This window comes from Drosophila obscura, unplaced genomic scaffold (genome assembly GCF_018151105.1).
Source record: "Drosophila obscura isolate BZ-5 IFL unplaced genomic scaffold, ASM1815110v1 contig_179, whole genome shotgun sequence".
NCBI lineage: Eukaryota > Metazoa > Arthropoda > Insecta > Diptera > Drosophilidae > Drosophila > Drosophila obscura.
The window spans coordinates 7,572,054-7,586,296 of record NW_024542766.1 but is presented as its reverse complement, the minus strand read 5'-3'; the positions used below and the strand labels follow the sequence as shown (position 1 = coordinate 7,586,296).

Sequence of the window (14,243 nt, the reverse complement as noted above, 5' to 3'; positions counted from 1 at the left end):
ATAATATATTGCAATTTATTTTAAATTCCCATTTGAAATCCCTATTGATTTTTCACTGGAAATAATCCTTTAAAAGATATTCTTAAGTAAAAGTAGCTTTACTAAAACCAAATTCTACCCCTAGAAGCAGCTGCTACCCTGCCAAAAACATTTTCCGCTCTAGAAATTTGTTGCCCCTCACTAGAAGTTATTTAATTTTTAAAGATAAACCAACATGCGAGTACACTTCATGAGCCTGAGATTCCATTGATTCAGATTCAGTGAGTGAAAGAAGTCTTCTGCTCTCACATAAAGTGAGTGTGTCACAAACCGCCCCTTAAAAAAGTGTAATTTCTACCCCAACCGCTTATAATCTCAGGCCATGTACCTACGAGTACTATATGTGGGCTATATGCGAAAAGCAACACAGAAAGAGTGGAAGTGGAGGAGTGGAAGTTGCTACTTGAGTTTTGTGGCAAGTGTGAAAGAGAGTCGAGCTGCGCCGGCTTCCAGGGGCCTGCTCTTTAGTCCCTTTAGCTTTTGCCCAGCACTTGATGATGTAGCTTCTTGTTTGTTTGTTTGTTTGTTTGTTTGTTTGGGGCCACTCTCCATTTGTGGCTGCTTCTGCTGCTGCCACTGCTACTGCTGTTTGCGGCTTGTTTGCAACATGGAACCTGCTGCATATTTAAAGATGTCAACCGCTTCGTACGCGCCGCAGCAGTCAACACAAAAGGTGGCAGTCCAATGACGACAGCAGCAGGCCATTAGCAAGCAACAACATCTTTGCGTTGCCTCCTCCGACGCACGTGTGTTTATTACCAGGTGGAATGGGGCAGATCCACTCCCTCCCTGCCTCCAGAGCTTGGAGCGGAAGGTTTGGAGGGCTCTAGCAGACGCTATTAATTGTTTCTTGTGGCAGAAAAACACACAGAAGCAGCAGCAGAACAGCAGAGATGCAGAGATGCTGCAGCTGCAGCTGCAACTCCAACTGAAAGCTGAGAAAATGCGTCTGTCGCTTCATAGAACTTTTCGCTTCGTCTAATAACTGAAAATCGTGACTTTATGTCTGCACTTGAAAATGAAGACAATAAAAACACAATACCCTAGCCATGGATATGGCTAACCATAGTGCTGGTAAAGCAACTCCCCGATGAGAGCAGAGGTTTCATTCCACTGAGGGGGTGGGGGGGTGCTACACGACTCCTAAGAATGAACACGTTCACATTCCCCACGTTGCTGCATATCGCATTACACACACACACATTTCTAATGTCAAAAGACATTCTGACATGGCTTTTCGTAATAAACAAAGCTCTGGTGTTTACGATGATGTCTAAGACCAACTCCAACTCCCCAGAGATACTTTCCCCATGGCTCTAGATATTTCTTCAAGCGGGCAACTAATCGTAGAGCAGAGCGCAGGTTTATGTTTAATTTGAATTTAAAGTTCAACATGGAAAGGCTTTTAGGAGGCTTTTAGATGGGAAGAAAAAAGTGCAGAAAAAAGTGCAGAAAACCAAAGGGAACTGCCTCAAGTTTCTACACTTTTCTCTCTGCTAAATATAGACAGATTCTCCATAAGAAATTGCATCGTTTTATAGCTGATTTCATTAGAAGTTGATTCAAATAAAAAAGCAAATTTGTATACGTGCAGCAGTGCCACTCGGTCGTGACAGCGCTTAACAAGCTTCAGCTTGATGTCGCTTCTGCTGCTAATATCTAATGGATTTGCCATTTAGTCATGGACATCAAATACAAAACATGGACTCTGCCTTAGCCGTGGTACGGCGGCGGTCTCTTGAATAGCTCTTTAATTCGATGCTCCACTCCACTCCTTTGGGCCATCCCATATCAATGGCATATAATTATGCTTATTACCAGGCAACCAACCATTCAACACCTACACACAAAAAGCGCTCAAAGGAACCACAACTTCATATATAAAACACTCCCATAAGATGTGGCAGCGAGTGGCAGCTCGAGTGGTGCCTCTTGGACACAAAACTTCCATAAATTCTCAACAGCAGACCCCAAGACAGCGAATTGTAGTTTCTCTCTGCTGTTGTTGATTTAACGTGACAGACGGCCAGCGGGGGCAAAGCTGCATGTAGCTGGCTAGATGCGGTTAGCGGTACTGCGGTAGCCAACCACCAAATTGCTGTGGAAAATTTATGAAAATTTTGCTGCCAGCCAAATGACTTCTGGGTTAAGATGCAAGTGAAAATGATTGTTTAATGGGCATTCAAAGTGCAGATATCTATGGATTGTAGGGAATGAGATATGTCTTTAGATAACTGGGGGAAAGTTTCTCCCTCGCTCAGACATAAATGTGCAACTCTGTGGCCGAAGGGCCTGTCGGAAGATTGCAAACTTCTAACCATAAAAGGTGTGCAGAGTGCAGACCTCGTAATAAAAGCGAAAGATGCCGCTACATAAAAGGCAGCAACCTCTGGCAAATGACCAAAAATGGTCAGAGACTCGTCGAATGAAGGGGAGCCATAGCCAGTTCCAGGTCCAGGCTGCCCCCCTTGGAATGCTTTGACTCTGAAGAGGAGCAGGGAAGTCTCGCGCTCTCTCTCTCTGTGGGCTTTTAGACGCTGTTGCCATGACAAATGCAACTCAAGTGACACATTGTATGGCTCGTAAATGCACTGAGCGAAAAGGCCATCAAGTAGATCCTTTTGACTTGCTTCCAGTTGTTTGCTTCCTTTGCCCCTCAGTGCAGTGCATAACTAATGGGCAGTCGCCCAACAGGCAAGAGGGAAGGTAAAGAGGTAGAATAGGACTTTTTTGTTGCCCACTGTTTTTTCATATATTTATACAAATGCCATCATTGCCACACACTGTTGCCCCTGCCCTGGAAGAGCCCCTCGAACGTCACACGGAAATGTTTAGCGACAAAACTGCGTGGGCCGTGGGGCAAGACCAGGCACAGGGACCAGGGACCAGAGACCCAGACCCAGACCCCAACACACAGGTGAATGCCATCAAGAGGCAATGGCAGAGAATCCACAAATGCAGCAGCAGCTACACCGAGTACGACTGCGAGTGCGACTGCGAGTATTATGAGCCCCCATACACGCGTACGAGTATGTCCCTCTCTGAATGGAGGAGTCGTCGTCGTCGTCGTCGTCGTCTGCAGCCAGCAAAAAGGTCAAAGACATTTGGCAGCTGTTGCGGCTGCTGATGCTGCGTGCCTCTTCTGCTTCTGCTTCTGCTTCTAGTTTTGGTTTTCTGTGCAACATCTGATTCTGTGATTCTGTGAATCTGTGCGGTGTGCGGTGTGTGCTGTGTGGAGCTGCTCTTCTACAGAGCTACACAAATCAAAAATGCGTACTAAAGACGTAAATTCAATTTGCGTGGAAACTAAATAAAGAGATTGTGGAGGCGCCCCGGCGCACATCTCTTTTGACATGTGACACCTGAAAGATGCAAAAAGGGAGATAGACACAACAACAGGAGATGCATAAAAGAGGAGTGATGCAAGGGGAACAGATGCAAGGGGGGAGATACACAATATAATGATACAAAATGCATTTCTGAACAGTAGTTGCCAAGAGGATGCCCTGCCAAATAGCGTGGGTGGCCACAGAAGTAGGGAATAAAAGGGAATGAAGTGCTAGCAAAAGATACAAACAAAGGCCTACTGATGATCTGTGGCCAGAAAAAGGTTCAAGGTCTTTGATAAAGTAAAAGATACAACTCGTAACGGAATTTTATGTATTTTTGGACAATTAGAAGTTAAAGTTAAATTATCTGTTTTGGTCAGATTTCTGCGGGCTACTTTATTTATTTTTTCTGATTCATGTTTTTTTTTTAACTCATCTTTATTTTTAATGGCATTAATATATTTATTTTCTGATATGCTTTGTTATTAATTTTAATATTTTTAAGAATCTATTTTTGTTTATTTTAAATAACTTTTCAGTCCTTTGTCTGGTATTTTTCTATTATTTAGCTGATATATTTTAAGTATTTTTTGTTATTATTTATGCTACTTTTTCTAGTTTTCAAAATTTCTTAAAAAACATTCCTTAGATCATTAAAAAATCTCTTAGGAAATATTAAGCTATTTAAAAGAGACTTGTAATCATCTCAAGTTACAAACATATCTCGTATCTCCTATATGTTGCTTGTAAATCCTCAATCTATACTCTTCACATGCCCCTCGCTCACATGTGGCACTGGCAGGCACCTCTTCAAATCACAGATACACGTCTGAGCTACCTCTCAATATCTGTGTATCTTTTGACTTTTGCAGACAGACATCCTTTCATGTTTCCTTCCATTTACTACCAAGGAAATAAACTCGGCAGACGTCTTGGGCGCGGAACAATAAAATGCAAATAAAATAATATGAAAGTAATTTTGAAATTTTTACCAAGTTTCGTGATGCTGTTTGTCTGTGCAGTGGGAAAAGTCTACCAAAAGGAATGTGGGGGGAAAAAGTCTTCCAAAAGGTAAAGGATGGGCCATCCTCTGGCAGGAGTCTGGCATGCGTATTTAATTTCCAGCAAGCAGCAAAGGAGTACACAGGACGCGTCTTTGCAACTTTATTTTGTCTGTCAGCTTTGTTTCCTTTTTTTTCTCTCTCTCTCTGTTTTTTATTCATTTAATACAATTGTTACCCGTTCTACAGCCTCTGCTGCTCTTGACGGACTTATTAATGGCCAACAGCAGTGGAAGTGGCAGTGGCAGTGTCGGCGGCAACCCATAAGATACATTTGTATCTCAGGGCTTTGTCTGGCATTTGGCCCGGCTCCCCCGTCTAGAAGTTTATGTGCGACTTATTAAAAGTTATTTCTCTTTTTTATTTCGCTCTTAATTTGCCTTTTTAATCAGCCTTATGACTAATTGCGCGAGACAACTGAAAAGGAAAAGCTAAAGAAAATTATTTAGTTAAAGGAAAAACGAATGAGAAACAAGTCCTTGAGATAATTATAATTATCCGTGGAATAAGTGAGAAATTTAGTAATCTAAAAAGAAAATTGCAGAAAGTTTTGCCAGTTTTCCATTTGGTAATTGTTTAATGAGTTTTGTTTTTATTTTCTTCAGGCTGTAAATAAAAAGTCGCGTATAATTTCCATTTAAATCCGCACTTAAAGCCCAATCCACAGTCAGGTTGGAATTACCATTTGATTGTGGGACAATTACGAGCATTGAGCCGCAGCCAATCAACGAATCAACAATTGTTCCATGGAACCAACTACCGCGACTATGCGGCTTATGGCAGACAGACAAAAGTATCTTTATCTTGATATGCAAATTTATGGGGGGCGCACACACGCACACACTTCACGACATTCGCATCATAAAAATATTTATTGCAGTTAAGTTTTTTTTTTATGGCTCTCACAAAGGGGCTTGCCGGCCGCCGCTTGCTTCATTAATTTATAAGCGTAAAATTATTGTAAAAAAAAAAAAGTATCTTGCAGATACTTGTACGTTTACGGGCCATGCAAATGAGGCCCTCAGACAAGCTGTTAATGTTGACAGGACACAGCCCACAGCCCACACGCCCTCCGCTCTGTCATAAAAACTCATAAAGAAATATATTTATAAAATCTGTAAAAATCTGTAAAATCTGTAAAATTAAATGCTACATTGGTGTTTGTTGTTGTTCGTTGTGCAGTTTGCTAATAATATATTGTATCTTTCTTCTTTTTGCAGACAAATAGCACCCGCCTATAAAGTCAATGGCGGTACTGCCATACCACTGCCGGCCACCGTTATGGTGCAGCGTCGCTGTCCACCGGATAAAGTGCGTCCACTGCCACCGACACCAAATCATACGCCATGTAAGTATCATCCATACCACCCAGCCCCCCCTCTCAGAGGGATTCCTGGCTGTATGGGAGTTTGGGAAATTTATTAAAAAATCTTTTAAACCCTTAACCAACCCTTCCAAGCAGGGGAGTCCTGTTCTGCAGGGGAGTCTGCTCATTGTTTACTGGGAATAAACAAATTTCAGGTCCGCAGAGTCAGAGCAAACAACCCCCAGGACGTGGAACTGCACTTAGCTCTCTGTCTCTCTCTCTCCACTCCTCCCTCAGCTCTCTAATTTTTGGCTTAGCCCTTTCCATGTGGAGTTCTGACCGAGATTTGTTGTGTCATTTGGGGGGCGTTTTTCTCTCTTGCTCCCCCTGTAATCAAAGCTCTCTGGGGGATACTTTTGGGTTTGGAATTCTGTATAGAAAGTCTCCTGTGATTTGTGGTTAAGGTAACTGCATTTTCCAATTAATTATGTAGATTGGGAGAGAGAAAACGAGAGAGAGCGAGATGCCATGAAAATTATTCAACTTGATGACAATTGTTGTTTAATTCCACTTCATATATTTCCCACATTCTTGGTGATTTTCTTATTTCCATAATTATTCATTGAATTCTTTGGTTAATGCTTCAAAAATTGATTCCAGAGAAGCGCAGCTAAAACTCAAACCCTAAACCAGTTTCCAGCTTAAGATACTTTACCTTTTGCTGACCCATTTCTCAAGGGGAGTTTCTTCTGTCATTGTTAGTCATATTTTTAGAGCATTTCGAATGATTTATATACCGATATTTGGCTGCTTCTTGGCGCAGATATAAATCACGGGGGCGCAAAGAGAGAGTGAGTGAGGGAGTCGCCTCCCAATCTGTTATCAGCCTCACGCACGGCAATTAATTAAGTTTAATGTCCGCATTGGCCTTTAGCATTGATTTATATGGTTGACTTTCAAGAGGAGTCGTCGCCTCCATCTCTACATTTCCCCCCCACTCAATGGGGTCTCCGTCTCCCTCTCCATCTCTCGCTCTCTGCCTGTCCCTGACATTGACTATAAGTGGGCGCCATCCATCGTGTGGGTTATGGTGAGGTGTGTGAGCGTGTGGGTTAACAGTTCTTTAAAACATGTTTCTGTATCCTACTTTTGTTGTCCTTCTTTTCAGCCATACCGGGACTGGGCAAGAGCGGAAGTGATTTCAATACGAGCCGTCCAAATAGTCCGCCCACCAGCAATCATACAATCCAAAGCCTCAAGAGTGGCAATAACAACAGGTAAGGCAGCGAGTCATGAATGGGAGAAACAGAAGTTCCTCTTTTTGGGAATATATGTACATATATCTACGGAGATGGCAAAATGTGAACAATCGGTGGATAAAGTGAAGATTTTATCGAGATTTAATGTTTCGTATGGAATAGCTGCTACGATTTACATTTTCATTGCATTTTTCTGATTCAATTATTTGGTATTGTCCGATTAATTCGATTTTTACCAGATTTCGATTATATTTCGATTACATTTCGATTACATTTTAAATTATATTTTTAACCATGTTTAGCCCACTTCCTATGATATTTTCCATCATAAATGATCAATGATCAATGCTTATCGATAACTTTCGATAACAAATCGAGTTATCGATAATTTTCGATAACAAATCGATTTATTCCGTCAGATTTGTATCTCTAAAACGCCTCTAATTAATCGTAATTCTTCCCTTTTTTCACAGCCTACGTCCACCGAGTGTCAAGAGCAATCACCAAAGCGGAATACCCTCACCAAGCACCCCCCAGACGACGAGCAACACAACGACGACGCAGCCAGCAGCTGCTCCTCCGCAGAAGCACTCGATGCTGGACAAGCTGAAGCTCTTCAACAAGGAGAAGCAACAGAATGCAGTGAATGCGGCCAGTGTGGCGGCGGCCAACAAATCGCAGATCCAACAGCAACAATCGAAGCGCACCTCCTCCTCGTCGGGGTTTAGTTCGGCGCGTTCCGAGCGCTCCGACTCCAGCTTGAGCCTCAACGATGGCCACAACTCGTCGCAGCTGAAGCCGCCGAGCATCAGTGTGTCGTCCCAGAAGCCCCAGCAGAAGCACAACACAAAGCAATCGAAGCTGCTGGCGGCCCAGCAGAAGAAGGAGCAAGCCAAGTCGAAGCTGGACAAAAAGGAGAAGAGTCCGGCCCGTTCGCTGCACAAGGAAGAGTCCGGGAATGAGTCGCGCAGCTCCACGATGGGCAGAGCGGGCAAAAGTTCACTGGCCAGAGGAGGCCTCGGTCTGGGACTCACCGGGGATAAGAATACACTGAAGACATCGTCCAAGTCCTCGCTGCACTCCAAATCGGAGTCGAAGAGCTCGTTGAAGGGTGCCGGGGCACAGCAGCAGATGCTGCACAGTCCGAGTGGCACGGGTCTGCCCAAACCCATTGCGGCGATCAAGGGCACCAGCAAGCTGCCAGCACTATTGGGCGGGGAGCTCCTCAAGCGGGAAACCAGCGACATATCAGCCGCCAATCAGGCAACACAGACAACACAGCAGAACATATCCATAGCCGTGGGGCAGGAAGCCACACAGCCGGCACAGAGCAGCACGGCTACGCCACATATCCTTAAGGGTGCTGCACCGCCGCCGTACTATGCGAACAGCAGTCCACCCACACACATATCACAGGGACATCCCGGCATGGGGGGATACCTCAGTGAGCCCAGCACACCACAGCAGCAACAGCAGCAACAGCAGCAGCATCAGCAGGGGATCTACGGCAGCAGCAGTGGCAGTGGAAGTCGCCTGCTGCAGCCCAAGACAGCGCTGAGTGCCCCACGCAAATTGGAGTACAATGCTGGACCCCATATCCTCTCATCGCCACCCCATCGAGGGGCAGGTCTGCAGCGGCCAATGCCCAACTCGGCACCGAATACGCCCACGGCATCGCCGAATAAATTCCACACGATACCCTCGAAGATTGTGGGCACCATTTACGAGTCGAAGGAGGAGCAACTGCAGCAACAGCAGCAGCCCCAACAGACAGGCGGCTGTTCCGCAGGCGCCTCAGTGCTGCCCATGAGACCCCTGCTGCGCGGCTACAACTCGCATGTGACGCTGCCGACGCGCGGAGCACGCGGTGGCCACCACCATCCGCATCAATCGTATCTGGATTTCTGTGAATCGGATCTGGGGCAGGGCTACTGCAGCGACGGGGATGCGCTGAGAATTGGCAGCTCACCGGCCACCAGTCGCTATCATGACATCGACAATGGCTATCTGTCGGAGGGAAGCAGTGGCCTGAACGGATCATCGCTGGGCGGCTCCACTGGCGGTGCCGTGTCACATGGCAAGCACTTTCTCAGCATGATGAGAGCCCGGACGCAGCTGCCAACGACCATTGAGGAAAGGTGAGTGCTAGATTAAAGGTCTGAGGGATCAGCAGAGACTTTGGTTGTACATTTGGATAGTTTTTTGGTTGCATTAGGGAGAGGTTTAGCCAAAGAGTACAGCTAAGAGCTGTCTGAATGATGTCTTAAGTGATGGTTCTTTACTTTTCAATGAGTTACGACTGATTCCAGAGGTTACCTCCATCCAAACACTGCGCCATGTGACTCATCTGAGAGCCATTTCTTTTGCCTCTGCCCGCAGTGGTAAGTGGAGAGCGAAAGAGCAGCAGAGTCGCGACACCAATGAGTAATCGCAAGGCAGTAATTGCCGTTGTATCGCTTCGCATTGCTTCCAAGAAGCACCAACAGAGAAGCGCCTCCATGTGGCGCATTCTCTTGCGGCGGGCCATAAAAACTCTCGCATTGCGGTGCCGGCTTTTGGCTTTGACTTTAGGCCTCAGTGCATTTTGGAATGGTTTTTTGTGTCATTTGTTTTAACATTTTGTTGTTGCTGCTTTCTCTTGTGGTTCGAGTGGTTGGTTGGTTGAGTGTGTGGCACGCACCATTTAGGCACACTTTTGGTGTCAGGGGCAGGGGCAGGGGCACATCTGTCTGTCAGAGAGAGAGAGAGAGGCCTGGCCCCTAGCCTCCTATCATCAAGTGATTGTGAAGCAGAGTTAATTGCAGGCTGCCACTTGTGGCACCATAACAACTTCCTGCGGCATGCAGGACTCTCTCTCTCTCTCCCTCTTGGCGGTGTGAAGTGTGTGTGGAAGTATCTTCTAGTATCCTCCACTTGAGGGGATAACAAAACTCAAATCCAGCGATCAAATTGCCAATTTGCATAAAGTCCACTCGATGTTCGACTGTCATGTTTCCCGGTTACCGGGATTTCGTATCCCGTGTCCCCCACTTGCCCCTTCCCACCTGCCTCTTACTGTGTGTGTGTGGCATCTCCATGCCTCTTGCTGTGGCATGTCAAATGTCATTTACAATTTTGTCAACAGCAGACGACTCTTGACTCTTGATTCTCGACTCTTGACAATTGACAATGCTTGCTCCTTCCTCTCTCTCTCTCTCTCTCTCTCTCCCCTCGTCACCTGTCGAATACCCGGAACGGGTGGGGGGGCAGGGCAATGCTATTGATTCACACATTCAGTCACCAGTTACGAGTGCCTCGTGGATGGATATTCCCATAGATACGAACACCAACTACAGGCACTTGAGAGCCAAACTCAAAAGGTTGGAATTTCCTCTGTTAACAAGAGAACTTTGTAGGTTTTTGATAAGAAGAAAAAAGGAAGAAAGATGGAATGGAAATGGAGGTGACATAAGTGGGAAGAAGGACTACAAAAACTTGGGAAAAAATATTTCGAAAAGTAGCTAAAACTCGACCTTTCGTTTGGGGATATTATCATTTTTTTTTAAGTATGCAAAATATATCTTTTATTTCATTTTTAAATATCCACAATATTTTATTTACCTTTCGCTTCTTCTAAATACTAAAATTTTAACAATTAAATTTTAAATAAACATTTAGTCAGGAAACGATTTTTATAAATAAGGAAAATATTCCTGCTTGTGGTGGAAAACCATCCAACAATTATATAGAGAATATATATTATGTATTATATTATATATATGTATTATATGTAAATATATATTATATTATATTACACAAATATTATGTACGATATTAGGCCTAGATAATGGCTCTTCCTATTTAATTAATATCCACTCACTTGTTTCTATTTTCTAATACACTTCCTGATCAGTTTATTTAGTGATTAAACATAACAAAATGCCCACAAATTATGTGGCATCTGCCCTCAGCCTCAGACATGAGCATTTGAGCATTCAGCATACAGCTGTCGCTGCATAAAAAACACATCATGCCATGCCATTCCATTTCATAAGGCACTTGTCAGAAATGGAGCTTTGCCCCATTGCCCGTCCACAACTCAACGCATTTCATTAAAAAGCGCTTATGGATGGACAAGAGACGGCGAGGGGTGGGGTAAAATGAAAAAGGAGGGCAGGGACTGTGGGAGTTTTCACATTTTCATTAGGCTGCGGTTCTTGCGTTTGATCTATGAAATTAATGCAATGCCATGGGCCATGGGCTATGGGCTATGGGCACAGAACGCAGACCGCTCGCTGCTGCTGCTGCTGATGATCCCTCTATAAATAGGAACAGCTGTCGCGGCTGTCATCGAAGCCGTGCTCTAGAGAGCGGCATAGAGAGAGAGGAAGAGAGTGGACCCCACTCTAGAAAGAACTACCTACTCCTACTCCTCCTTCTGACCCTTCCAGAGAAAGATTCTGACCCTGTGATGACTTTTGAGCCCTTGGTCACGTACTGCAAGTTGATGGAAAAAATGTTTTGTAATTGAATTTTAATGCACGCCGCAACCTGTCGCATTAGTGTCACCCCCAAGGGTCGTGACTCTCAGGGGCAGGGGCCAGCGGTAGCTAATCAGTTGCGGTGCAGACACCTGCAGGACATAATTTGTGAAGCCCAACAAGTGCAAAAAAAGGTATATGGGGCGTACCCCTCAGCAGGTCCAGGAAGCTCCTGGAGCTTATGACGCCTCGACATGTACGACCCGCCGCCGAAGGCAGTCGCCAGTTTGCAGTTGTCTAGCCATGAAAGTAAATCAAAATGCAGCAGCAGGATACTTGCACAAGTGGAAAGTACACCCAAAGGAAGCAGACAGACAGGCAGGCAGGCAGAACAGAACAGACTGCTGGGAGGTGCATGCCACACAGACACAGGATGTAGGGGGGAGGTGGGGCTCGTTGTGGACGGACTCCCGACTGGACGCACACATATGGCGGGCGGCTGGCTGCACGACTGCCTGACTGCCTTTCTTCCTGGCCACTCTGCTCTCCTGCATTTCCCCCCGTTTTTATTTAATAACGCATTTTTCAATTCATTTGATTTATGGCTGAGCGTGCGTTGCAGCCATTTTCCACACACAGTTTTCCACACACACACACACCCACTTAAATTCCCTTAGACCCGCTTAAAGGTGCCGCCTTCCCGCCACTCAATTCTCACTCTCTTTCGCGCACAAATACAAATTGTTTTTATTAATTCAATCCGATATTCAGTGAACCAATGGCCCGAAGCGAGCTCTAAAAATGTCCAGCCTTTCCTTTCCACCTGTTTTTCCCCCTCCCCACTCCACTCCCCCGATGACCCTCTGACCCTGGCCTGTTGTCCAGTCGAGTGTTCAACGGCAACCGGACGGCAGTGAAGGGACCTTGTCGCCTGCCTCAGTTCGATATGCCGCTCATTTTTATCATACTCATATTTTTTGGGGGCGCCAAGTGGAGTGCCTTTCTGGCGTTAAATGAACTGGAAATTTCGGGGTTTATTCAATTTGTTGGGCTCTCCTTTTCGTAATATGATGAAACATATTTTTTATTATTGAGATGGGGACGGGGCAGTACGGTTTCAATTTGGCAGTGTTTTTATTAAGTACATACCATTTTGGTTAGGGCTAAATGGGGGGGATTTCCTTTAGTCTGCATAGTTTTCGTGACCCTTGAAAGATTATTAAGATACTGAAGAGTATCCTCCTAAAGAGGATGCTTTCAAAAACTATCCCTAAATTAAATAATATTCGGTCCCGTAAGTCAAGTCGTTCTATCCAGGGTCCCTCGGTTCAAACGCTGGGCTGGATTACCTTTTTTTTCTAAATAAATTCTTTTTATTTGCGCCATTTTGGAATAAATGGGATACGTCGATCTATCGCCCGGCAAAATCAAGCAAGGACTTTCTTTTTTTTTTCTTAAACAAATCTTTTTTTCCAGTTTTACAGTAAAAATTACATTTTAAAATTGTTTTGATTTTTTTTTTAAATTTAGCTGGCATTAATTAAATATTTAACTAGTAAAAATTTAAGAAGAGTTTTAATTTTTGGTGTTTTTTTCCCTATTAAATGTTGAAAAAATACCATATGAAAATTACAAAAATTTTACTTGAAAAACAGAAAAAAAATAATGCAAAAAAAAACGTACACCATAAAAACAAAAAAAAAACGTTTGGCATTTTTTTTGGTTATTTTGGGTTAAAAACTTGGCTAATTTTCAAATTTTACATGTATCAAGAATGGACATTTAACATTAACATTACCATTACATTACCATTAACATTGCATTACCATTAACATTACTTTAACATTAGAAGTGACGACAGGATTTGTAGTTTGAGAAACTCCCGCTGACAATTTGGGGGGCGCCACTGCGCCATGTAGATGTCATGGCAGAGCTTATGAACTGTAGTGGCGCTAGTAGTTCAAGCTTGTTGGCAAGATTTTGCTTATCAACATTTTTGTGCTGCCAGACACATTTGTGGCCAGCCTTCAGGCGAAAACAGAACAAATATGAATATTAATGAATAATATGAATAAAATATGAATAAAATATGAATTTGCCCAATCCAAACGTGCCCATAAATTGAGGCTTATATACATGGATAGATAGATACATATATTATGTACAACAGCTTCTTTGAGGATTAACACATCAGAAACATGCCGTTGCAGTTTTCCGTATCAAATGCATCAAATCATCAAAAGAGATTATACTGCACTTTTCCCTACCTCCCCCTTGTGGTCTTTCTGTCACTATATTTCTATTTTTCCAATCAAATCCCCTCACAGCATTGCATTGGCCCGAGCTAAACCATTAAAAGCAACTCAAAGCGAAGCGTGTGGCAAAGCATTCGTAAGCCTTTAAGCCATAACTGACCTTTCCACATGCCACAAAAACAAAACAAAACAAAACAGACACACACACAGATACACGCATACAGATACAGATACTCGTATAGCTGAAAACAGATAGAAAGACATTCGTATATAGTGGGGGGGATTGAATATGCCCGAAAGCGTCTGTGGCTGGCTCTGCGTCTGTTGCTTGGATTCGTTTTCTTGGCTTAATCGTTTTCCAATAACTTTGGCATAGCTGCTGCTGCCACATTCTCGTACTTTTCGCAATAATTATTAACGTGTGAGGCGTTAAGTGTGGTTTTGGGGAATTCTCATTGGCTACACTAGGAGAAAAATAAGTGTACAAATGAGCAGACAGAAAGAACTGCATTCAAAATCCTTTTAGTTATAAGA

General features: G+C 44.0%; 1 protein-coding gene across 5 annotated transcripts in view; it reads left to right on the top strand.

Annotated features, from left to right (window-relative positions):
• Positions 1-14,243, top strand: part of LOC111080758 (protein sickie) — a 209,087-nt gene that overhangs the window by 134,407 nt on the left and 60,437 nt on the right. For all 5 annotated transcript variants that reach the window (XM_041592292.1, XM_041592290.1, XM_041592289.1 and 2 more), the window contains 3 exons: positions 5,650-5,777; positions 6,904-7,012; positions 7,468-9,132. In XM_041592292.1, coding sequence (XP_041448226.1) covers positions 5,650-5,777; positions 6,904-7,012; positions 7,468-9,132 — 1,902 coding nt within the window. The remainder of the gene's footprint in view (positions 1-5,649; positions 5,778-6,903; positions 7,013-7,467; positions 9,133-14,243) is intronic.